A 24988-nucleotide genomic window follows, 5' to 3' on the forward strand; every position below is an offset into this window, starting at 1 on the left:
TGTGGTCTCTAGAGGACAGTGAATGCAACACCGTGTGCCATTCTTTTTGGTACCAGGGATTGAACTCGGGAACTTGCGCTTTCGAGGCAGGCGCCAGAACCCCTGAGCTCAATCCCCCGCCCTGTGTCATTCTTACTGATCAGCTCAGGAAAGCCTGTTGCAGCCAGATAAAAGCAATGGAGAGGGGAAGAAGTCCAAAGCCTAAAATCTCTAAAGCGGATCCTCAAGTCAGGTGAAAACTATTCAGTGTAAATCTGCCGTGTATGCTACAAATAAAAATATTTTGTAGTTGTCCAATTTATTATAAATGATTCAAAAATAAGACCCAAATGAACAAGGAGGTCCTACAAAAAGACAAGAATTAAGAAAGGAAAGAGTGCCAGAGAGAGAGAGGAGAGAGAGGGAGGCCGGGAGGGGCGAGGGGCAGCCAGGAAGGAGCTGGGCCCAGCGACTCCCGCGGGCTCTTCCTTCTTCCGTGTTTTCCTGTCCTGTAGCTGGGAACTTGAGCAGCTGTCATCACAACAGCAAAGCAAACTTATTCAGGACCACGAAAACATGCGCACTGGAGTGAAGGCAGGGTCCTTCTTTGTTCTTCCCTCCTCTGGCGCCTAAGCGCCAAAACTACCTAGCGCTCTTTCCCCTGGCCTGGGAACCATGGCAACGATCACGTGACGTAGACAACCCTGTCTGGCTGCACGGCCGGCTGCTCCTCTCTGAAGAGAGTAGGGCAGCGGAGATGCACAGAGCCCCCCGCCTGACTTCCCCTTGTGCCAGCCGGGACTGGGAGAAGGCCTACTGGGAACACCGGGCAAAGGTAGGACAACACCCACCTGCCGGTGCTTGGAATGAAAGCTGCAGGCAGACTGGGAAATGAGGGGGCTTGAACATTTCCTAACATCCTACCAGGCCTCCCACGTTTCAGGACCAGCCTGTCCCCAGCGACAGCATGTTCACACACAGCTCAAGAGCAACTTAAAACAGACCTGAGGGTGCTCTACCTACCAAAACTGCACACTAGCAGGCCCTGAAAGCTACCTTGTACCCCACGAGGACAGATAGATGTTATTCGAATCTGTCTCCATGTGGCGCAGGATAGGTGGCCTGACTGCCACACACCCCCACAGGGTCGTTTGCTCACTCTGTGTTCAGTCCAGGTCTGTGTGGACCAAGGCTGCAGACATTCTCGGGAAAGGGAGCTTGCAGCCAGGTGTGATGGCACAAACCTGTAGTCCCAGCTGCTTGTGAAGCTGAGCCAAGAGGATGCAAGTGGGAGCCCCAGCCTCCCTGGCCCCATGGGCACTGCACCCAGCCTCCTAGGCTCCCTGCAGGGCTGCCCTCACTTCCTGAAGTCTTGGTCCAAGGCTGCCTCTCAGGGAATCGTTGTCACTCTGGTTTCTTGGCTGTCGCACCACCATGTGACAGACACATATACCCAGGATTTGCACACCCGCCTCACCCTTCTGTGAGCAGTGACCATGCCCCAGCCAACAGAGACCACTGGACATGGAGCTGTCACCAGGGGCTCTGGAGAGGGTGGATGTGGCAGTGGCACATCCTCCTTAGCATTGCTTTTCTGGGTGACCATGAGCATTGTGCCTCGTGGGTGTTGTGCTATTCTTTTTTATCCCAGGGACTGGAGTGCTCCCCACATGAGGTAGGCAGTCAGTGCCACCCCGCTTATGTGAGTGATGCAAGAGAGGTCTTGAATGGCTGTTTTGGGAAACCGAAGCTGGGGCAGTAGGGTTGAGTTCAGGCTGGCTGGGGCACATAGAATCACAGCACAGATGCACACAGCTCTGCAACATCCCAGAGACCTGGAGCCTGGGCCACACCAGGGACTCTGGCGCCCCCACAGCTCATGGCTCAAAGTAGAGCATGTGGGCTGGAGAAGCCACCGTCCAGAGAGACACTGAGGGAGAAGGAATCCTGTCTTCCTGGGAGGGACAGAAATAGAGACAGATAGGTGAGCAGCACAGGGACAGGCAGCCACACAGGTCACAGGACCAGTTGTGGGCAGAGGACCAAGAAAGCTAGAAAGCAGGGGTTCTGGGTGAAGAGGGTGGTAGCTGAGGCCCAGGGCAGGGGCACCCGGCAGGAGGAGCCTGCAGGACTGTGCTGAGGAAGCAGAGTTGGGGCCTCAAGAGGGCAGGAGGCAGCAGGGCTGTCCCCGGGGTGCAGGACGTGTGGGAGGGGGCAGGACAGGACTGGCCCAGACTGAAGGTCCCACTGAACGAGGGGCAGCATGGTCAGGTGGAGAAAAGTGAGGCCAAGCACCGGCTGGATCCACCAAGAGTGAGGCTCTTCCACCCCACATGCAGCCAGTGATGTAAAGACAGAAGGCACGCATGTCAGAGGCAGCTTGTCGTCTTAGCTTGGCCGAGAATCCCTGGGAACACAGCGATTTAAATGCAACAGGGAGGAGGACACTGTGCCTCTTGTGGAGCCTCCAAATCCCCCTCTAGGCCACATGACTCACAGCAACCAGAGCCTTAGTGTTAAAACTGCTCTTCCTACCCCACACCCTGTGCAGCAGCCAGGCCAGCTGCACCCCACACGGACTTGCCCCACCTTGCCATCCAGCTGTCTCCATCAGAAATGCCTGCTTCCTCTTGATCCCACCTGGCCTCTCGCTTGATGGGCTCATTAGCAGACTGGACATGACAAAAGACCTCTAAACTGAATGATGTATCAGTGAAAATCCACCTCAGTCCATTCCTGCCACTATAATAAGGTACCTCAGGCTGAGTAATTTACAAAAAATATACATTTACTGGTCACAGTTCTGGAGGCAGCAAAGCCTGGATCAAGCACCTGCAGGTCCAGCGCCTGATGGGTTGCTTCCAAGGCAGTGCCATGTTGCTGCATTTGTCCCCACAAGCCCTCTGAAGCTCTTTTGTAACGGCTGTGACCCCTTTGTGGGGAAAGAGACCCAGCACTCCCTCACTGCCCTGAAGTCTTGGCTTCCTGAGGCCACCACAGAGAGATTGAGTTTCCACATGAATTACAGGGGAAATTTCAGAGGGACAAACAGTCAAACCATAGTAACCTCCAAAGCTGAAAGGCAAAGAGAACAAAGACTGGAAAAAGCCCACTAGATCATAGTATCCAAAGCCAAGAGGGAACTACGGAAGGTGTAACACAAAGACTGTAGCAAGGGAGGAGGAATCTAGAAGAAATAATGAATGAGAATTTCTCCCACACTGATACCAGACCCTAAAGCACAGATCCAAGAAGTTCAGGATGATCAAAAGGATAAATGTCCAAAAAGTACACATACGTAACAGCATTTTCAAACCACAGAAAATCAGAGATAAAGAAAAGTCCTAAAAGGAGCCAGAGGAAAAATCCTTATCTACAGAAGAACACAGATAAGAACTACATGCAACTTCTCAAAAACCATGCGAGCAGGAAGAGCATGTACTTCAAGTGCTGGGCGGGGTGACTAAAATTGTGTACTCTGAAAAACTGTTTAAAAATGAAAAAAAAAGACTTCTGCAGACACACAAAAATTGAAGGAATTTGATATCAGCAAGAAACATTAAAATAAGTTCTCTAGAAGAAAGGAAGATAATCAGGTCAGAAGCTTAGTCTACATAAGTAAAGACTGAGCTTTAGAGAAGAAACCAATGAAACAATTCTGTCAAAGACACAATCTGCCAAAATTCACCCAGGAACAATTAAACAAACTGAATATGCCTATACCTATAAAAGAAATTGAAACAGGAAGCTGTGGGTCCAGAGAGGCTAGCTGGTGAATTCCACCAAATTTTAAGGAAGAAATTATACTAATTCTCTACAACCTCTTTCAAAGGGTAGGAGCAGAGAGAATATTCCCTAACTCATTTCATGAGGCTAGCGTTACCTTATAACCAAACCCAAAGACATTACGAGACAATTACAGACCATATATCTCAGGAACATAGATGAAAAAAATCCTCAACAAAACACTGGCAAGTTGAAACCAACTTGCATAAAAATAAACACTTCACCTTAGTGGGATGTATCCCAGGTATGCAAGCCATTATTCATAAGTCAATGTAATCCATCATATCAATAGATTAAAAAAATGGAAAAAAATCACATGATCACATCAGATGTAGTGAGAGTATTTAACAAAATCTAATACCAATTCCAAAAAGTCTTGGTATACTTGAAATAGGGGGGATCTTCCTCAACTTGAGTAAGATTGTCTACAAAAGATCTGCAGCTAACAACATGCTCAATAGTAAGAAACTAATAGCTTCCTCCTAAGATCAGAAACATAGCAAGGATGTCTCCTCTAACTAGTCCACTTAAACATTCTGCTGGAAGTTCTATGCAGTAAGTCAAGAAAAGGAAATAAAAGACATATTCATTGGGAAGAAGGAAATAAAATTATCTTTGTTTGCAAATCAGTTGGTTGCCTATTTTTAAAATCCCAAAGAATCAACAAAAAACTTCTGGAAGTAATAAGCAATTAAATGAGTACAAAATTACTAAATAAAAATCAATTGCTAAAATCCAGGTGTGCTGGTGCATGCTTATAATTCCAGCACCCAGGAGGCTGAGGCAGGAGGATTGCCCTAAGTTTGAGGTCAACCTGGCCTACAGAGTGAGTTCAAGTTCAGCCTGAACTACATAACAAGACTCTTTCACAAAAACAAAACAAAAATATCCCACAAAAAGTCCATTGCTTTCATACATATCAGCAATGAACAAGTGGAATTTGAAATTTAAAACAATAACTTTATATTAGCATCCAAAAAATAAAATACTTAGGTATAAGTCTAACAAAATACATGTAAGAGACCTATATGAGAAAATGGGTAATGAGCTTTTTTGTTCCGAAGTGAAGACAAAATGGAAGACAGACCCTGTTTACAATAGTAACAAAGAGACTGAAATACCAGGCAGAAACTTAGTAAGAAATGCTCAAGTCTATAGTAAGGGTAGGAAAACACATGCTTCACTTCTCCTACTAACTCTCACAGCACAGAACCCTGTGACCCCCCGAGATGTGAAGGTTTCCTACCAACAACCAACTCTGTCACGGTTCTCTAGCAGACATGGGCTGAGCTTCCTCTGGTTCTATTCAGTTCCGCCGCCCTCTACTGGAGCCAGCATTGGATCCACAGGCTGTGTCCCAAGACGACCTTCCTTCAAGTGCCATCCAGGTGCAGGACAGTTGTCATCCGTACCTCTGACTGATAGCTGTGGGTCCGGCTCCCACAGCCCCCTCCTCTGTGGCAGTTTACAGTGGCCCTCAGAACTCAAGGAAATGCTTACATCTGCCCGCTTACTGTGAAAGACATTACACAGGACACCGTGAGGAGCTAGGTGGAAGAGAAATGGAGGAGAGGCATGGGAAAGGGGGTGCAGAGCTCCCGTGCCCTCTCCAGCTCCCTGGCCCCAGGATCCTCCACCCCTGCAGCTGTTGGAAGCCATCCTCCACGGCCCTATCCCTTTGGGGTTCTGTGGAGGCTTCCTGATATAGAAATGCTTGACAGAATCATTGACCATAAGTGATCAGTTTAACTTTCAGCCCCTCTTTCCTCTGGGAGGTTAGGGGTGGCACTGAAATACCAGCCCTCTTCTATTTGCAAAGTAACCAGGAGCCCCAGCCACCAGTCAGTTCATTAGCACGCCCAAAGATACTTATCATTTTGAAGAATCCAAGAATTTTAGTTGTTTTATTTTGTTTTGTTTTGTTTTGTTTGGTACCGGGGATCGAACTTGGGACCTTGTGCTTGCGAGGCAGGCTCCGGAACCACTGAGCTAAATCCCCGGCCCAAGAATTTTAGTTGTGTAACAGGAAATGAGAAGAGGAAGACTAAATATATATTTCACAATATCACGGCTATATAAAAAGACAGTAAAAACATTCCTGAAAGCCATCACAGGCAATTTGACCAAAAGGAAAGAGCTACATTTTCTTGGAGAGAAATACTCGATACCATGATGTCACTGTCCCTTGAGTTGGTGTGTGCCCCTCATGAAATCTAGATGCAAGTATCCATTTTTTTTTTCTGAAGCTTGACACATTCCTCAGAAAGCTTATCTGAAAGGCCATATAACAATTCTCAGGAAACACTGAAAAAGAAGCATAATTATAGAGGAAGCTAGCTTATAGTACTAAATATTAAAAATACTGCAATGCCTCCATCGTTCAGACACTGAAATTGAGCATGAATAAGAACAGAGCAGATATTCAGGTAGACTTGATCACAAATTAAAATTAGAATACAATGAAAGCAGTGTTGTCTTAGAACACCATAGGCTAGAACAGAACCCTAGGCTCACATTTCTGGAGGCTGTAAGCTGAGGCCAAGCACAGCTGTGGTGTTGGTGAGGACCTTCTTGCTGATACTTGAGTCAGCAGGGAGGTTCTTGACTCTCCTTGGGGAAAAGCATTTCAGGATGCATCAGTGAGAGATGCAGGCAGATTTACTAGGCAGAATCAAAGAAGCATATGCCTGAAGGGAAAGAGTAAGGCACTCAAGGGTGAAGTACATTGTAGCCTGGGATTCAGTCCGTTTGTGTGGTCTTGGGGTACCCTCAAGACAGATATCTAAGATGCTAGGTCTTTGAATTATTTATATGCCTCATATCCTTTACTTGTTAATGTGCTAAATCAAAAACTGACTTTATCAACTAGATTAAAATGCAAACCATTTGCATGTGTTTGAAGCTTAGAGGCATGGTACCCAGTTAAGAGTGTTTTTTCTTTGAGAGTGGTGGTCTGTGGAATTTGTGTATTTATAGTATCAGAAGAAAAACACAGGTAAAAAAATTTATGGACTGATTGTATCTTTAAGACTCAGGAATTTACATATGAGCAGCCTGGAAGGAAAACACAGCCTAGGGGTGCAAAGGCATCATAATCTGGGGTAACTATGGTGTGTTTTGAAGCCACAGATTTCTTTTTCTTTTTATTTTTTTTCCCCTCCCAAGAGATGCTTTATTACACGGTTTCATCAGTCATCAGTGGTGGACCCCATGCCCACGCGAGGAGACAGGGACACCTGTGCCATGCATGGCAGACAGTTCCTGTTAGTGATGCAGTCAGATGGGCGGGTGATGAGTAGGTGCTTGGCCATCCTGTTCCTGGGCAGCCTCTGAGATCCCAGCAGATGGAAATGAAGCCTGGCAAACTTCAAGGAAGGAATGTTCGGGCATCGGTGACTTCCGTGCTCTGCAGCTGGTTTTCTAGGGTGACATCTCTTGTTGCTGCTTTCTTTTTGCTGCCCTCATATTGCTTCTTCTGCTTCTTTGATGGCTCCAGGTCAATGGGTGCAAGCTTCACAAAGGGGATCAGTTCTTGGAGCCCTGGTGGCATGAACTCCTTCAATTTCTCAGGCACAATGATGCCCTTCTCTGGCTGGTAGTTCTCCAGGATGGTGCAGATGGTCCAGGTAGTGGCACACATCGTAGAATTGAGCATGTGGACCAACTCCACCTTGTCCATCATCTTCTTGGTCTTCCCATATCAGATTCGGAGCCAGTGAGCCTGATAATCCATTCAATTTGAACAGGAGACTAACTCACAGAAAGCTCCTGAGCCTGGAAACCAGGCCTCCAGGTCGAGCTTCTTACTGGCAGCATGATTCAAAGAGCCTGAGACAATATTCACGACGTGGTAAGGGATCCTCAAAGACTGGTAGAACTCTTATGCAGTGGCAGTCATCTCTTCAGACATCTCCCATGACTTGTTGTTGTGCGGTGATGTACACACTGCTCGATCTTCTCAAACTGATGGACTTGAAAGACGCCACAAGTGTCGCAGTCATGGGAGCCCACCTCCTGGTGAAAGCAGGTGGACAGGCCGGCGTTCTTGATGGCCAGATCTTCTGGCCGCAGCCATGCGTCCCAGGGTAGAGCAGCAATGGGCTGCTCTGAGGTAGCAATTAGGTGTTTTCTCATCATAGGAGTTGTCATCAGACTTTTCACTGCCTTTGCCAATCATCTTATAAAGTTCTTCATCAAATTGGCTGAGCTGAGCCACTTCCTGCATGACTTCCTTCCTCATAAAAAAGGGGGTGTGAATGGGAATGTAGTTCCAGCTTGCCAAGGTGTGAAGGGCAAACTGGATGAGAGCCTGTTCCAGGGACACCAGGGATCCCTTCAGGAAGTCCCCTTGACTTCCAGCCACTATGGCCCCCTTTTTGCCTTCAAAGCCACCTACCATCACCACCAGGTCCACACAAGAGAACTTCTTCCTGATTGTACAATCGCCCCAAATCCTCTCTACTTTGTTGTCTGCATCCTCATTGTCACTGATGGGCACGGAGGGGTGCAGAAGGTTCCCAATCTCTCGAAGTTTCTCAAACCACTCTGCCTCCAGTTTTAACCACTCTGCATCACACTTTAGGATGGCTTCATCGATGGGGAGTCGGACTTTTTTGATTTGTGGGACTTTCAGGCTCGCTAAAGTGTCTGCAGTGAGGTCATCAAAGTTTAACACATTCTTAGGAACAGATTCATCATCTCCCACTGGCTCTTTTTTCTTCATTTTCTCTCCAACTGTCTTGCTGCATAAGTTTTTTAGCTTGTTCAAGTTGTCAGCCCGAAATCTGCGTCGTCACCACTCGCTGTCTGCCTTCACCAGCTGGTCCACGAGTCCTTGAAGCACTTCAGCATTTCTTGGATGAGGTCTGGGTTCCCTCCTTTATCCACTCGAAACAAATCCAGATCCAGCACCATCTTCCTTTCTCCAGGGCCAACACTCAAGGAAGTAAAGATTCTACCGCAGGAGCCACCCTGTGACTGATGCACTGTGCCGGCATGCTGACCTGTCTCCTCAGATCTCTTAAAGTTATAATTTTGTCTCCTTCTACCTACCTGCATTTCTTCTGTCCTACATCACTCAATCACAGGACTTGTGGGAAGAGGCAGAAGGGCAAGAAGGGGTGAACATTGTGCCCTCAAATAGAGAAAGCAGGAGAGGGACCCTGTTCCTGCAGCCCTCTCTCTGGGAGTGTAATCCAGTCCTGGAGCCCCACCTGCCCAAGCAGCGGAATTGGACAAAGTTTCCATCACGTGAACTCCCAGGACACATTGAGACCACAGCAATGTCTTAGTCTGCTTGGGCTGCCACAACAGAGCGCTATAAGCAGCATCACTGGTAAAAGACAAGTTTATTTCTCACAGTTCTGGAGACTGGAAGTCCAAGTTCAGGGACTGGTGATACAGTGTCTGGTGGGCACCCACTTTCGAGTTCATAGATGGCTTCTTACTGTGTCCAGACTGGGGTCTCCTTTGGGCCCCTTTTCCCATTGAAAGGGGTTCTGCATCTTGACCTTGTCACCTCCCGAAGGGTGCCCCTCCCAAATCCATCACCCTTGGGTAGGATTTCAACATAACTTTGGGAGACACAAACATTCAGCCCATAGCAGTAGCAACTCAAACCAGTGGGAAAGGTGACACTGGACAACTGGAGTGTTTATATTGTAAGAGATAAAACTGGGTCCTCACTGTCCTGTCACTTGAGCTGCCACAGCAATCACTACAGCCCCAGTGGCTTTAGTAGCAGATTCACTTCTCAAGCTTGGGGGCTGGACATCCACGGTCTCGGTTCTGCAAGGCCCCTTCTCTGCACCTCCCAGGGCAGCACTTCATTGTTCGTCTTCTGAGGCCATGTCCCACAGGCTCTGCTGCCCTTGCCATGTTGTCCACTGTCCAACCCCTTGGCTAGTTGCTTCCCAGACCCAGACCCCAGCCGTGCTTCACCATGGCCTCCAAGAGTAAGCAACGCAATCTTCACCACACACACTCTGTAGGGTCAAGTTCCACATGGATTGGAGATTTAAATATAAAAACTAACCGTACAAGTACCACCAGAAAAAATGGGGAAACTATCCTGTAACTTGGGAGTGGGAAAATTTTATCAACCATAACTCAAAACCCAGAAGTAAGAAGAGAAAAAATTGATAAATTAAAAGGTATATTTTTGCAAGGCACAAAAAATAAGCAAAGTTAAAAACCCCAAATATAAATTGGGAAAATAATTCTTACTTATATCGCAGATAAAGAGTTACTACCCTTATATACCAGGAACTAAAAATAAGAAAAATGCAAACTGTCCCATATGAAAATAGGTAAGTTTAAAGAATTACAAGTAGCTCTTAACCTTTAAAAGGTTTATCAACTTCACTTACACTAGAGAAATGCAAATCAAGCTGCTCTCTAGTGCAGTTTCTCAACCATGAGTTTGGCAAAAATCCCAGAAGTTGCTAATGGTGCTCTGGGGAACGAGGTGCTATCCCAATGTGCTGATGGGCATGCAGTGGGGCATAGCAGGAGGCAAGCAACATCTAATAAAACTGCAGTAGTAGTTGGCAAAGACACAAAAGCAAACTGCAAAAGATGCTAATTGTAGCTTCTCTTTTTGTAATAGCAAAATTGAAACTGATCTAAATTTCCATCAATAGGAAGCTGCGTAAGTTAGAAAACTTCCCACAGTAGCATACTATGCAGCTGTAAAAAGGAAGAGAAAACATCTCCATGTACCACTGTGAGTCCTTTGTGGAGTGACTGCTATGGCTTGGATCTGGTGTGAGTGTCCCCTGGCCAAGTGTGTTGGATTTAATCACCATGGCGAGGTGTTGAGAGGGTGGAAACTATGTCTGACTGAGGTGTTTAGAGGGAGCCTTTGGTAGGTGATCACTCCCAGGACTGAGTCTGGTGGCCTCATAAGGCAAGGAAGAGACCAGAAGACAGGCTGAGCTCCCTGTCTCTTGCCACCTGGTGCCTGTGCTGCCTGGAGACTCTGCCGGTGAGAAGGTCATTGTCAGATGCAGCCCTTGGACTTTGGACCAGAACCATGATCGGAAGTGAACCTCTTTTGCTGCATAAAGTGGCCTGCCTCAGTTATTTAATTATAGTAATAAAAAACAGACTAATTAATATATGCCATTTAACAAAAAAAGTAATTTTTTAAAAAATGTGTAGGGCCAGGGATTTAGCTCAGTGATTTCGCCACCTGCTGCACAGGTGCAAGGACCCGATTTCAATCCCCGGTACCAAAAAAAACCAAAAATGTGTAAACATGCTGTTTGTCTAAAACAGAGGGAATGGAAATGAGACACACAACCCCTAAGTGTATATATTTATATATATACATATATCCTTACATTTTTAGAAACACAAGAAGCAGCTGTAAAACTTGGGTACCTGTGACTTGGGAACAGGGTGAAGATGACAGAAACTGGGTGTCTTGGGGAAAGAAGCTTTCAGCAGATTTGACTTTGGAACCATGTAAATATTTTACATATTACAAAGCAAAATTAAATTTTAAAAGAATTCCTAACTATTGAGAACAAAATGAACCGAAGTGTATGTACAACTCATGCTATAACCACACTGAGAGGAACAAGTCCAGCTGCCTTTAAACTCAGTAACTTGGACACTTGCAGTGAGACCCCAACAACAGAGCACTGAGAAGGACATAGGCATTGTCAATAGCCATACTACTGGTGGAAGTGCCAGTTCTGCTCCTGTGTTTCAGGGAGGAGAAAGCCATCCTGGTGGTATTACTCAGAAACAGGGATTTCAGTGTCAGAGAAAAAATGGGCTGCAATGCAGGAGGTGCACCAGGACTGTGGTTTTGACAAGGAGACCCGGGCTGAGAAACAGGCTCTCACTGGCCTAAGATGGGATCAGCTGACCTCCTGGACATAAACACACCAAATATTGCTATTTCAAAACCTGGCAAATAAAGAGAACCTGGCATTTATCCTGCCAAGGCAAAGTTTGTCTTTGTAGTATTTTAGCAAATAAATGCAGAATGAATGATGGAATTAGAATATTTCGACCTCAATCAAGTTGCATCATCAATCAAGTACTGGATCTGGAATCATCCACTGCTCCTCATGACCCAAAATACAACAAGCAGAAATTGGTACCTTCTGGTACCATGTCACAGAACCACCCATGATTTATTCTTGCCAAGGGGAAAAATTCTAAATACCAATTTACAGAAATATCAGGCATGCAATCAACAAGGTACAGACTGAAAAACTACAGGGCAAATGATCTGGTTTCTGGGGGTGGGGTAGTGGGGCAACTACATTCAATGGATCCCTATCAATCAATTGCAGTGTATGGACAATTTTACTTGTAGCCTAATTCAAAGGAGGGAGGAGACAGGGTGGGATAACAGCAGGAATGGGAACAGCATCTAGGTATTTGGTTAAAGAACCATCGCCATTTTTTATTGCAAATATGGGATAGAAATCATGTTTTTGACAAGACTTCCTATCTCTTGGGAACGCATATTAAAGTATCAGCAGATGGAAGTCTGTGGCGTCCTGGATTTGCTCTGCTGTGAGCTTGGAGGCAGGCAGTGGGTGAGAGGAGCCAGCTTCATCATGCTCTTCCTCTATTTCTGTTTATGTTTGAAATTTTATGCACTAGTTTAAAACACAATCTTGAGTGAAGAAAGAACAGACTGGTGATTATGGTCAGATACTATTTCCATATATTTAAAAACACAAAATAACACAAGGTGTGGATTACAGGAACACTCATCGTGGGCCAGAACAGACATGGGAGGACAAGCTGACTCCGGGGGAGGGCCTGCCTGGAAGATGGAGGCCATGGAGCTGGAGCAAGCAGAGATGAACAATGGCCTTTTGATTTCAAAGCAACTTCCAAGTTTAGAGGACTGTGCTAAGAATACTACACTAAGTGCAAGTCCTTTAACTTTTACCCAGATCTCTCTCAATCTCTCTCTATTTATTTATGAACAATTTGAGAGCAGGTTGAACACAGTATCTTTTTATCCCTCACCACATATTTTCCAGGAAGAAAAGTTTCTCTTACATAACCACAGCACCGTTTCCAAATTTAGGCCTGGACGTGAGTTTCACAGTCCACTTCCAGCTTCCGAATCGCCCTGTGACGCCCTCACCAGCGCCTCCCAGCATAGAACCCAGGCCACACGTTGGTTTGCTTGTGCCATCTGTTTAGGGTGCTCACACCTGGCACAGTCCTCCAAGTGTCCTTTGTTTGCCGTGATGTGGACGTTTCTTAAGAACAGAGGGCACTTATTTCTAGAACACTCCTCACACTGAGTTTCTCTGATGTTTCCTCATACATAGACGCAGACTTTACAGCCCTGACCGAAGGACAGAGTGATGGGGCCAGTTTTTCTCAAGCATCGAGGCTGGAAGCACCATGGCCCTTGTGCCTCTGTGGCATTGGTACTGTCCATCGGTCTTGCTGGCACCTGGTTCTCTCTGCGTAGACAGAGCTGCGCTCACTTGGCGACTGCAGGGCTGCCCTCCTTCTGGCCAACTGACGCTGCCCACACTGATCTCGACCGTGATGGCTTCCACATCCACCCCAGCCCTTCCCCAGGGAAGATGCTCGCCCAGTGCCCAGTGTCAGCGGTAGATGGGACATGAGACAGGCTGTTCGAGCATGGTCGATACTGCTCTACAGTGAGGCAAGCTAGGGTTGTATCTCTAATAACAGTGGTGAGTCTTAAATCTGTTCGAGATCCTGAGCACATGTTCTGGGAGCTCCACAGGGTGAACCAGATTATCCTACAGCATCTATGCCCCAACCTCACTCACCACCTCAGTCTGACTTGGGGTCACCAGGTATCCCCAGGGTCATGGGAACCTGTCTTCCCCTCCCTTCACCCAGCCCCATCCATACCTCACAGCCAGACCAACATCTGCCAACTCTACACCACGGATTCTGCCTGCCTCAGTCTTGCCTTTTCCTGCACAGGGACAGAGTTGGTGGCCACAGCACTGCCCACTGCTGCCTCTCCTTGAGTGGTCCCAGAATACCCCACATGCTGCCCCTCCTGATACCTCACTGCATCAGGCCTTTGTCCATCAATCATCGGGCCATGGGTGTGGTCTTGTACCTTGTCCTTTAGATGTGCTTTGATTTGCACTGCAGTTCTCTTATCAGCTGTAGGTTCTGGAAGTCAAAGATCTTCAATAGAGTGGATTCCTATTATTGCAAACAATAATACACACAGACCACATGCATCTAGTCAAGGGTGGCGAACCTATGGCATGCATGCCTCAGCTAGATGTTCGTTGTCACTGAAAGTTCTAAAAGGTTTGCATCACTGATCTAGTCTAGTAAGTTTAAAATAAGTGTTTTTCACTTAGATGCACAATTTTTAACAACACACACTGGAGAGATTGTTTTGCTAGCGTTGAGGGCACTGGTTCTGAGTACTGCTGACAATGTGGTGATGGCACAGGATGGGATTCCTCCATTTCGTTCATCCATGGAGGGCTTCTGATTCACTGCACGAAGGCTGTCCTGCAGTATACTGCACAAGATAGTTTGGTGATTGTTAGCACTTACATACCTCACACTGTACTCACTAGGTTCTCCAGTGGAATGTAAACTTTCTTTGGGCTGCCCATCCTCTCCAGGCAACATTCCTTTCTATTTCAAATCAGAACTCTCAGAATTTTCTAGTGTAGCTGATTTGGAACCCTGGCTCCATAACTAACAGTGTCCCCAGTCATTGTACCCTAAACTCTGCACAGCTAAGCCCACTTCAGTGATCTGCTGAACCAGTCCTGGGCCTCACCATCTGCTCTGTACCCCAGGTCCAGAATGCCCAGCCTCTGGTGGACACCTGCATGCCCCCCACTTTCTACCACCTCCATCTGAAGCTCAAGAAGCTCAAGGTAACTGCTCAGCTTCCCCTCACCCAATGTCTTAGTCTCCCATATGTGTGGACTTTAGACAGCCCGAGGAAGAGGCATCTGGAATCAGTGACCCAGTCCTGCATGTCTTCCACTGGGCTTCACACTGCTCCATCATGTCTGAGACACAAGACAGCTGGTCACAGTGGCCACTTACATAGCCGAACCCAGAATTGTTACTTGGCATCATTGCTTTAGATTGGAATATTTCTTGGCCACCTCAGAACATTTATTTCTGAAGTTCAGGCCATTTCTGAGTGAGAACTTCATGGTTTTGCTCATAGCAATGTCTCCATGGCCATGCATCATCTGCCCCTTTGTGCCCCTTGGGTAACAATGTCATCAGCTGCACAGACGAGTCGGGCTTGAGCAAACCAGCAGAGCAGCCAACACAAAAGCTTAAAATGGAGGGCACATTCCTTCCCCAGGTTCAAACATCCTCTTCTCCTGCATAGTATGAAGTATGTCTATCATCTCTCTTAAAATATGAAATAATCTCATCAGCATGATGGCTGCATGTCAGTTTTAGAGAACGACCTAATTCTAGGGGACACCGCAAATCCTTGCTATTCCTATGGCTCCACCCTGGCACATCCTAGCCCATGGCTCTTGCCCCAGCCTCTGTTGACAGCAGCAGCTAGGCGGGTGCAGGATCCACAGGGCCAAATGTGCAGAAAGGAAGCTCCACTCCCTTAGACTCCCTCTGCCCACAGATGGAGGAGGAGCGGATCTCTACCATTGACAGGGATAACCGCCTGCTCCTGGAGAAGGTGGCCACCATCATGAGGACCAGGGGACAGACTGACTGTCAAAATGACTCCACCTACGGGAGGTAAGAAAGAGGCTCCCGCCCCCTGCCAGGGTCCAGGGCATGATATGAGAGAAGCAGATGAACTGAAGAGCAGAGGCTCCCATCCTCTAGGAATCCTATGTTGGGGGTGCCTCCCACAGTGGCCTGAACCAACGCCCCACTAACCCTATCCCTCCCCGATCCTAGTCCCCAGTCACTGTAAGAAAGGGTCCCCTCATCAGAGCTGCTGTAAACTGCACCACGTGGTTCTCTACCCTTGGGAGGTGGCGCTGTTGCTCTTCTCTTGCACAGATGGTGAAAGTGAGGCACACTGAAGAGGCAGAAGTTGGCCAAGACTGCAGCTAGACCATGGCAGTGCAAGGTGTGCCCAAGCCACGACCTCAGGCTGAGCAGTCCCCAAAGGTGTCATCTCACCCAGGAGCACTGGCAAGTCCCTGTCAGGCTTCAGAGCAGGACCTGGCCCCTGGAGCTCTGTTCTTGGAGGAGCTAGGGGGGCAAGGCCTGTGTGCCTCTGCAGCCCACCCTGCAAACACCCAGCCCTAAGCCCTATTCCAGGCTCCTGGGGCTTCACATCACTCCCTTTATGTGCGAGCTTGTGGGGATGATGACCATTGCCTGAAGGTCTTGTTCACAGAAGCACTCGAACATTTAAAAGCCTTTAGCCTGCTCCTGTCTCACAGTTCACGGTGGTTTCCAGATCACAATAAATCAACAGTGGAGCCTCAAGCCCAGGGTGTGTGATCCAGGAAGGAGGCAGGAAGTGCTGTGGGGAGGGCACCGAGTGGAGCGCACACAGTCCTGTCCTTGGGTTAATCCAAATGCCCAAGCAGAGCCACCAGCTTCGAATCTCAGAGATGGTCCCTGATGGGCTCAGGGCCAGGGTGGGGTAATAGGAATGAACCCCGTGCACAGGACAGCTGGAATCACTTTCTGTTGCTAAGTCACATATCTAACCCCGACTATAAAGAGCACTGCTCAGTGCTGTTTGCCTTGAATCTGTAACCCAGAGGCCCAGGGCCATGGTGAACCATGGGCAGGGCCCCCACATGGGAAGTCTGCAGCCCATGGCCTGGCAAGTACAGCCCCTTCACACCTGGATGTGAGTTCACACATCAAGGGCTCCCCTTGAAGGCATGGGACTGCTCTCCATAGAAGCAGACAGGTCATTCTGGATGGACAAAGACAGGCATGACCCATGACAAGTGCTGGTCACTGAAGCCAAAGTAAGACCACAGGCCCAAGGTTGGCCCGTGACCTTGACGCTAGCTGGTCCCATGCTGGAACACACTCCTGGAGTGTGGAGTATGGCCTTCCGCATTACAGACACCTTTCTTACCACCTGGTGGAGTTGCAAAACAGCCAGACCCTCCATCTGGCTCCTCCAGGTGTTCACTGTGCAGCTCCAGGCACAAGCCTGAATGTGGTAGCCCCACTGGGCCCAAGTCAGAGTGTCCAGCTCCATTAGACCTGGTGTGCTGACTCCAATGAGTGACTCCAGTCTCAGTGAGCAATGTGTCCCCATGGTGGGTTAAAGGAGCCCCTCTGAGGACAGACATTGGCAACTCTTGTCAAGAATACATCTGTAGTGTATACTGTTTCCTGTCTCCACCAACTCTCCACTAAGGGACCAAGTCAGTACATGATGCTGAAGAGACACGGCCCATAAATGTAAGGCCTACTTGAAGAGAGGGAGAGCGCAAGGTCCTGAGTTTGATCCCCAGAGAGGCAGTAATGGAATGTGGCCTTGGGGACTATACATTGTCTCCAATCACTTCTTCTCTGGGTCCTCTGTCTCTTTCTACCTCTGGCTACCTCTAGGTGAGCACCCTCCTCTATACACTTCCACTGCCATGATGCTCTCTGTGCCTTGCCTCCAGCCCCAAGTAATGAACCCAGCAGACCACAGAGTGAAAAGTCTGAATCCATGAGCCAAAGTAAGCCTTTCTTCCCTAAAGTTGTTTATGTCAGGTGTTTTATCACAGAGATGGGAAGCTGGCTAACACAGATGCCAAGACTGCTCAATGGAGAAGTATCATCTTTTTCAACAAATGGTGCTCAGACACCTGGATGTCCACATGCAAAAGATGGCATGGCCCTTTGTCTCCCACCATATAGAAAATTAATTTGAAATGGATCACAGACTTCAGTATATGAGCCAAACCATAAAACACTTCTAGGAAAACAGAAGTAAATCTCCACGCCCTTGGATTTTGCAATGAATTCTTAGCTGTTACACCAAAAGCATGGGCAATAAGAAAAAACAGATAAATTGGACTATTAAAATTGAAATTTTTGTGCTCCAAAAGACACCATCAAGAAAGTGAAAAAACAATTCTCAAAAGGGAAGAAAATATCTACAAACTATATATCTGACAAGGAATTGTATCTAGAATATATAAAGAGCTCACAGTGTTCACTGCAAAAAAGACAATTCAAAGATGGGCAAAGGATCTGAGCAGACTATTCTCCAAGGAGTAAATACAAATGGTGATAAGAGCATGAAAAAATGCCTGACCTCATCAGTCATCAGGGAAATGCAAATCAAAACCACACAGAGCAGAGCGGAGATTTAGCTCAGTGGTTCCGCTGCTTGCCTTGCAAGCACAAGGTCCTGAGTTCAATCCCCAGTACCAAAAAAACCCCAAAACACACAGAGGACTCTGCTTCTCGTTTTGAACCTACTAGGTTGGCCATAATCAAAAGCAGGCAGATAGTACTGAATGTTAGCAAGAATGTGAAGAAATCAGAACCTGGTGGTAGGAAAGGAACATGGTGCAGCCCATTTGGAAGGCAGTGAGGCCATTCCTCTCAAGCAACTACATCTGGACTCACGTATGACCCAGGAATTCCACACCTAGGTAAATGCCAAGAGAAATGAAAACACATGTCCATGCAAACACTTGTATGTGAATACTCACAGCAGCAGTAACCATAGCAGCCCAGGTAGAAATAGTCCAATGCCTATCAACTGATGAAATGATAAAGTACGGCCTAACCAATACCAGAATACTGTCCAGACATGGACAGACATGAAGCTGATGACGCCGCCACACAGACAGACCCTTGAAACATGCTGCCAGGTGCCAGGGGCAGGCATAGAAGCCCACATGTAGTCTGATCCCATTCAAGGGAGACAGCCCGGATGGGAAAGCCTATAGCAACATAAGCAGGGAGGGATATGGTGGGGCAACGGTTGATAGATAATTCAAGGGTATGGGGCTTCTTTTCTTTTCTTTCTTTTCGTTGGTACTGGAGATTGCACCCAGTGCTCTACCACAGAGATCCACTCCCTGTCCCTTTCACTTTATTTTATTTTTTGAGACAAAGTTTCACTAAGCTTCCCAGGCTGGCCTTGAACTTGCAATCCTCCTGCCTCAGCCTCCCGTTGAGCAATGATTATAGGTGTGCACAGTATGTTTGTGCATACTGACATGTAACTGCATACTTTGGATGGTGGCACTGTATGGTATGCACACTATATCTCGGTGAAGCTGTCTTAAGTAGCACAAGTCACATAAAGCACCTCATCACCTCTGGGCCTTCTAAGGCTCGCAGCTTATTCACCAACCTGCTGCAGGTAGCAGTGCGCAGGGTCTTCAGATCCAGACCTGCTTTGCTGCCAAGTCAGAGCCAGCGTGCATGGCACCTCCTGACTACGATGTGTGACTGTGGGACCTGGAGGTGATCCTGTCTTAAGAGGACAAACACTTAAGTGCCAAATAAAGGAGCCTGCTCAGGTCCAGTGTCCCCGAGGAGACAAAGAAAAACAGAAAGCGAGCCTGGTGCAGACTGCAAATATCAGAGCAGCACAGCAGCCATGTCCTTGGCCAGAGCCTGGCCAGAGTGAGGGACACCTTGCCCTGCATTGCAGTCCCTCACTCTGTGCAGCCAGATGGACGGGCTTGGCACATGTCCTGGAGCAGATCCTTGATCACCCGTTGGGCAGTACTGATTGCAAGGTGCGTGAAGGGCTGGGTGTGGAACGACAGCTGCTGCTGCAGGCCACAGCCATGCCTGGGATGCCTGCTGTCCTTTGGCCTGATGGATGTCACTCCCCAAGGGCCAGGTGGTCTCTCTGAATCTCAGCCTGGCTTTTATACCAGAGCTCAGTACAAAAGCATCCCAGACTCCTCCTCTAAGAGGGGAAGTTGGTCAGAAACTAAGGAGAGGCTTACCTCAGAAAACAGAGGTCTGAGATCAACAGTAACCTCTCTGTGGCTGCCAGTCATCTCAATGTTCTGTGGAAGCTGGGGTAGAGCTGACAGCCAGGGACCTCGAGAAGATGCAGGCTCATTGCTTCTCCCTCTGACTGGGACCTGTGGCTGTGTGGCCCTCTGCACCTCAGTTTTCTTATCTGCAGGAGGGCTCCCCTGTGCCCTGCCTGCAGGGTGGTCATGGAGAGGTGGTTAACATACTCGGGTGCTCAGGCCATCCACAGAATGCAGTAAGGCAGCCCTTATCCCTGCTAGCATTGCAATGAGCACCTTCATATTTCCAACGTGAGGTTTCCCATGAGGAGTTGGCACAGTTTTTCTGGCCAAAGCCTGTGGAATGGGTAACTCCACAGACTCCTCTGAAAGCCACATGTTCAGTGAATACAAAAAAGGCAATGTTAAGGCAACCAATTACTCTGAAGTACAACACCAAAATAACCTTTTTTTTTGGTACTGGGGATCGAACTCAGGACCTTGTGCTTGCAAGGCAGGTGGCGGAACCACTGAGCTAAATCCCCGGCCCCAAAATAACTTTTAAATGATGATAAAAATAATATTTGTGTCTGTTTGTTAACGTATTAAATGACAGGACCTGACAGCAGGTAGAGCAGCTATCATAATATCAAAGAAGTGATGAATATAAACTATACCTCAAAAAATATGCAACCAATGTAACAGCGGAGACACTGATGGTATACTCAGAACGAATCGCAGATCCACGATCACACACAGACCACCTCATCCTCCAGGGCTGGAGGCGGAACCAGTAGGAAAGTGCTCTGCCTCTGAGCTACAACCCTAGCCTTGGGGGGGGTTAAACATGACTCACTGAATTTTTTTTTTCTTTTTTTCTTTTTTGGTACCAGGCATCGAACTCAGGACCTTGCGCTTTCGAGGAAGGCACCAGAACCACTGAGCTAAATCCCCGGCCCGCGACTCATTAAATTTTTAAAACATTCTACCTCTAAGTAGAATTTGGTAAATGAATTTGGTAAATGAAGGAGGACAAGTAAAGCCAGCACCAGCTGCCCAGCAGATGGAAGTGTAAGGCTGTCCACAAGTGCAGGGTAACACACTGTCCTTGTGAAAGGAGCCACCTCTGTGTGGTCAGACTCAGGCCCAGGCACACACACTCCTTGGTTTGTACCCTGCTAACCCTCAAGGAGCAGAGGGTCAGAAAAGGAAGCAGAGATGTGCCTGGGTCAGAGAAGGTGGCTGCAAGGAAGCCTGGGCCAGGTGACAGTGCTGGCTCACACCAACCACATGATACCCACCTTCCCCGTAACGCTCCTTCCTCGTGAGACCTGATGGGTCTGGAATGCTTCAGGCTGGCAATCTCTGACAGCTCTCAGCCCAGCCCAAATGCCACATGCTGCGGGCCCTGAGCCCCACACCAGGCACACTCCTGGCCCTCCCACAGCACACATCCTGGCTCACATCTGGGACCGCTACTTGCCAGCCTGTTCTCTGCCTGTCACCCCAACACACCTCAGGGATGGAGGCTTCTTTTGTTGTGTCCGCCACTGCATACTGAGGCCCAGCACAGTGGGATATAACGGTGGTTAGCAAATATTTGTTGAGTGACTAGAAAACCAAATGAAGTCACCAATGGCTTCCAGTTGCAAAATTCATCAAACTATTTTGTTTTAAAAAATAATTTTCTGATTATAATATACATTCATATAGCACAAAGAAAAATCAAAATTATTCATTGTATAGAGATCATTTTTTGTGTTATTTCCTGTCTTTCCTGACAGTTAATTTCTTTTGCACACAGACATAAATTAAGAGCTAAGCAGCCAGATGTGGTGGCACATGTCTGAAATCCCAGCACAGGGGAGCCTGACACAGAAGAATCGTGAGTTCAAGGCCAGTCTGGGCTACACAGCGAGACTGTCTCAAAAACAAAAGTGTCATTAAAATTAGACCTCACATAAAATCTTCTATCCTGACTTCTTGCAGCTGACATTAAATCAAAGGCTTACACCTAGAAGAAACGTATTCTCAAAAGTCATCTTAATGGAATTGGCAAAGCCGTGTGACTGGGCCCCTGCTTTTTGGCCAGCTCTGTGTTTTCAGGTTGGCAGACCGACTCAGAATCCTCATTCTTATAAATGAGGCCAACATGGGCGTCTTTCTGTACTAGTTTTCATGTGAACTCATCAGTGTTATTCTTTCTGTGTTGAATGAAATTGCTGATTTTTCATTGTTTTGACCTACAAGAGTGTCTAGGTGCTTGATCCAATCTAATACTTGACCTTTCTTGTAGCATCAACAGACACGCCCAGGGGTGTCTTTCTACTTGCTCTTCCGCTTCCTACCTCCCCGTGGCAGTGCCTCACCCAAGGTTATGATGGGCAGAAAGGAGAGAATCAAGTACTGACTCAGGACACACAACCTAGCAAGTACCTGCAGGCCTGCTGTGCCTCGTCTCCAGCAGTGTTTCTCTCAGTGGAACAGCGGATGCAGTCTGGTATAGTTAAGATCAATATGTCCAAAGTATTTGGGACACTGCCAGCTCCTAGAAAGTGCCCAGTAAGCCGAGCATGGTGGCACACGCCTGTCATCCCAGCTCCCTAGGGGGCTGAGGCAGGAGGATCAAAAGTCCAGCTTGGGTAATTTAACAACTTAGTGAGATTCTGTTTCAAAAAATAAAAAAGGCTGAGATGTGCTCAGTGTGCAGGTCCTGAGTTCAATACCCCCACAAAAATGTATCCAGTAAATGTCCTGAGGCTCTGCCCACAAACCCAGCAAATCTCTGCTCCTAACCAGTCGCTAACCCACCCTGTGCTCTGCCCCTGCTCTGCTCATTTTTGCCATCTCTTACCTGATGCCCACTCTCACTCATTCTCTCCCATCCATTCCTACCTTGTCTCCAGGAGATCTTTCTGAAATTCGTGTCCAAGCTTGGTTTGAAGCCACTCGGTGGCTCCCATTGTGTGCAAGGAACATCGGACCCTGGAGCTGCCTAAAGACCTTGAAAAATCAGCACACCTGGCCCCCTTCCTTGCTGGTGAGCCTGGCGGCAGCCCCCACTCCCTCAGGGGAAGCAGCGTCCAGTGTCCTCACCTCCTAAGCCCCTCTGCCTTTGCTTCCCCAGCTTGCTGTGAGGCCCTGAGTGCAGGGACTGAGTTTATTTTCTCTCCCTGACCAGAAAACTGGGTAAAAGTGGTTCATTAAATGGCTTTAACAGCAAGACACCATCCCCGGCCTGCAGCTCTGGGCACTTGCTTCCTCTGCCAGCACAGAGTGGAGTGTCCGCCACCTAGACCTCGCTCACACTTTAGGAAACAGGTGTGCTCCTTCCAGGAGCCTAAACAGGAGGAAACAGGAAACTCACAGAGGGCAGAGAGGAAATGCAATCACTCCGGAAAGGCTCATACCCCTGCTGCCATGGCACTGAGTTCGAGAGGTGTGAGCAGAGTACCAGTGAGGAGCCCAGGCCAGGTCTCCAAGGACCCCAGGCACTGCAGGGACACAATGGAAGGCATCTACACTTGCTTCACCTGTATCTGAATTCCATCTCCTTTCATCAGGGTCATCAGACTCCAGTCTGCTGGTGCTGAGGTACGGTGGGCACCTTGTTCTCCAAGAAGAAGCCACACGACCTGATCACAGGGCCATAAGGACTCAACAGGAATTCTCCTAATTCCTCACAAACCTACAGAGAAATGGAAGAACCAAAACTCAGCTATTGATTATAGGCTGTAGGGAAAGAGTTGAAGAAAATAGCAATTTAAAACTGGGCGTGGGGTGCACACCTATGATCCCAGCACTCAGGAGGCTGAGGCAGGAAGATGGTAAGTTCCAGCCAGCCTGGGCACCTCAGTGACCTAGGGAGACCCTGCCTCAAAATAAAAGGGCTGTGGATGTAGCTCAGTGCAGAGGCTCTGGGTACAATTCCCAGTAGCAAATAAATAAATAAATAAATGGAAAGAAAATAATAACTTGGGCACAGTGTATTCACAAACTCTGATTTAAAAAATCATGTGATGAACATGAATTAATTACCTGTCCCACACAGAAAGCAGAACAGCAAAGAAAATTAGTAATCTGAAAGAATTTGTCATTAAGTTACACTCTACACTGCATCTTCATCTCATCTACATTTTGGACAAAATCATAATTCTGAATAAAGAAAAATGAGATTTTAATTTTGCTATTATTATTCTGCTTGTAACTGTCTCAGTGAATCAAATTAGCTGAGGGGCTTTTAAATCTCCATTCATTCTCCTTACCTGTACAGGCAGCATGATGCTGTGAAATGTGTAAGCAGGTCATGTTCCTGGAAATCCAGTCCATCATAGGGAAAAATGGGTAGATGTTAAATTTTAATAAATGTTCCAAGATAAAGACCACTCCTGGGGCAAGAAGGACCACAGACCCCATCCTGAGCAGACTAGGACATAGACCACACCCGATCACACTCCAGGACATAGACCCCACTTCGACCACACTCAAGGGCATAGACCCCATGCTGGCCAATCTCCAGGACATAGACCCTCACCCAGAACAACCTGTGGAGTGCATGCCCCACCTGTGCTGACCTCCTTAAAGCAGCACCTGGTCATCCAGGTCCCTGCTGTCCCCACAGACACTAGACTTGCCTCTTCTGATGCTTTCTTCCAGGCCAAGTAGGACATGGAGGGTCCCAGCTGTCCTGGCTGCTGCTCTGGACATTTCTTCTAGGATCCTGAAGCACAGAATCAGTACCTTTCAAAAGATGTATAAGTGATAAGTAATTCCTAAGTGTAAGGCATTTGGAAAATGTAGTCTGTTCTGCAATGTATATTGAAAACTTGGACATTTTATTTCAAAGTTGATTTTAATTACAGAGCCAGTATTTGCTATTGTAAAAAATAAGACATTGTTACAGAGTATGTGACTACAAAAGGAATATTTCTCCTCAGCCTGGCACTCTAGAAGTGATCTCTGGGAGCAACTCATGGGTGAACTTTGATTTTATTCATTATGTTTGCAAATCTGTTCAGACCAACTTGGAATCATACTGTTTTCTGTACATTCCTGGTTTCACTGCATCATGTGACATGGAAAGGTCTTCTCCATGCCCCATTTATTTAGCAGATACAAAGCACTTTTTTACAAATGTGACATTATTTACTCAGTCTCCAATTATAGAAATCAGATTTTGGTTTTTTACTACTCCAAGTGAAACTATGATAATTCTCTTAGCTCATATATATCTTTATGTATAATTATTGTGTAAATTATATTTAGAAATATTTAACCAAAAGGTATGTATGTTTAAATTCCCAAAAGATGACAGAGGAGGAGGCTTCCGG

The 24988-nt window shown here is 47.3% G+C and overlaps 2 protein-coding genes and 1 pseudogene across 4 annotated transcripts in view; 1 reads left to right on the forward strand and 2 right to left on the reverse strand.

Moving 5' to 3' along the window:
* Rasa3 (RAS p21 protein activator 3) overlaps positions 1-23331 on the reverse strand; it is a 126403-nt gene extending 103072 nt beyond the window's left edge. The window contains exon 1 of the mRNA XM_021239342.2: positions 23192-23331. The gene's annotated coding sequence lies outside the window, so the exon portion shown is untranslated. The remainder of the gene's footprint in view (positions 1-23191) is intronic.
* Positions 682-23196, forward strand: Cfap97d2 (CFAP97 domain containing 2). 2 transcript variants are annotated; one of them, XM_004858480.3, is made up of 4 exons: positions 682-814; positions 14562-14642; positions 15374-15492; positions 15763-23196. In XM_004858480.3, the coding sequence occupies exons 1-4, from the start codon at positions 737-739 to the stop codon at positions 15767-15769; spliced, it is 285 nt and encodes a 94-aa protein (XP_004858537.1). In that variant the 5' UTR covers positions 682-736; the 3' UTR covers positions 15770-23196. The 2 variants fall into 2 exon arrangements, with proteins under 2 accessions (XP_004858537.1, XP_087049320.1); XM_087193194.1 differs by lacking the exons at positions 15374-15492; positions 15763-23196 and having other exon boundaries at positions 14562-15255.
* Positions 805-23310, reverse strand: LOC106010575 (serine--tRNA ligase, cytoplasmic pseudogene; annotated as a pseudogene). Its single transcript, XR_015443856.1, has 2 exons — positions 23192-23310; positions 805-9749 (listed from the first exon to the last, which is right to left on the reverse strand). The product of XR_015443856.1 is annotated as a serine--tRNA ligase, cytoplasmic pseudogene (transcript).
* Positions 23332-24988: the final 1657 nt, after the last annotated feature.

This window comes from Heterocephalus glaber, unplaced genomic scaffold (genome assembly GCF_053883595.1).
Source record: "Heterocephalus glaber isolate CG9 unplaced genomic scaffold, H.glaber_assembly_v1.0 deba00001579, whole genome shotgun sequence".
NCBI classification, from domain to species: domain Eukaryota; kingdom Metazoa; phylum Chordata; class Mammalia; order Rodentia; family Bathyergidae; genus Heterocephalus; species Heterocephalus glaber.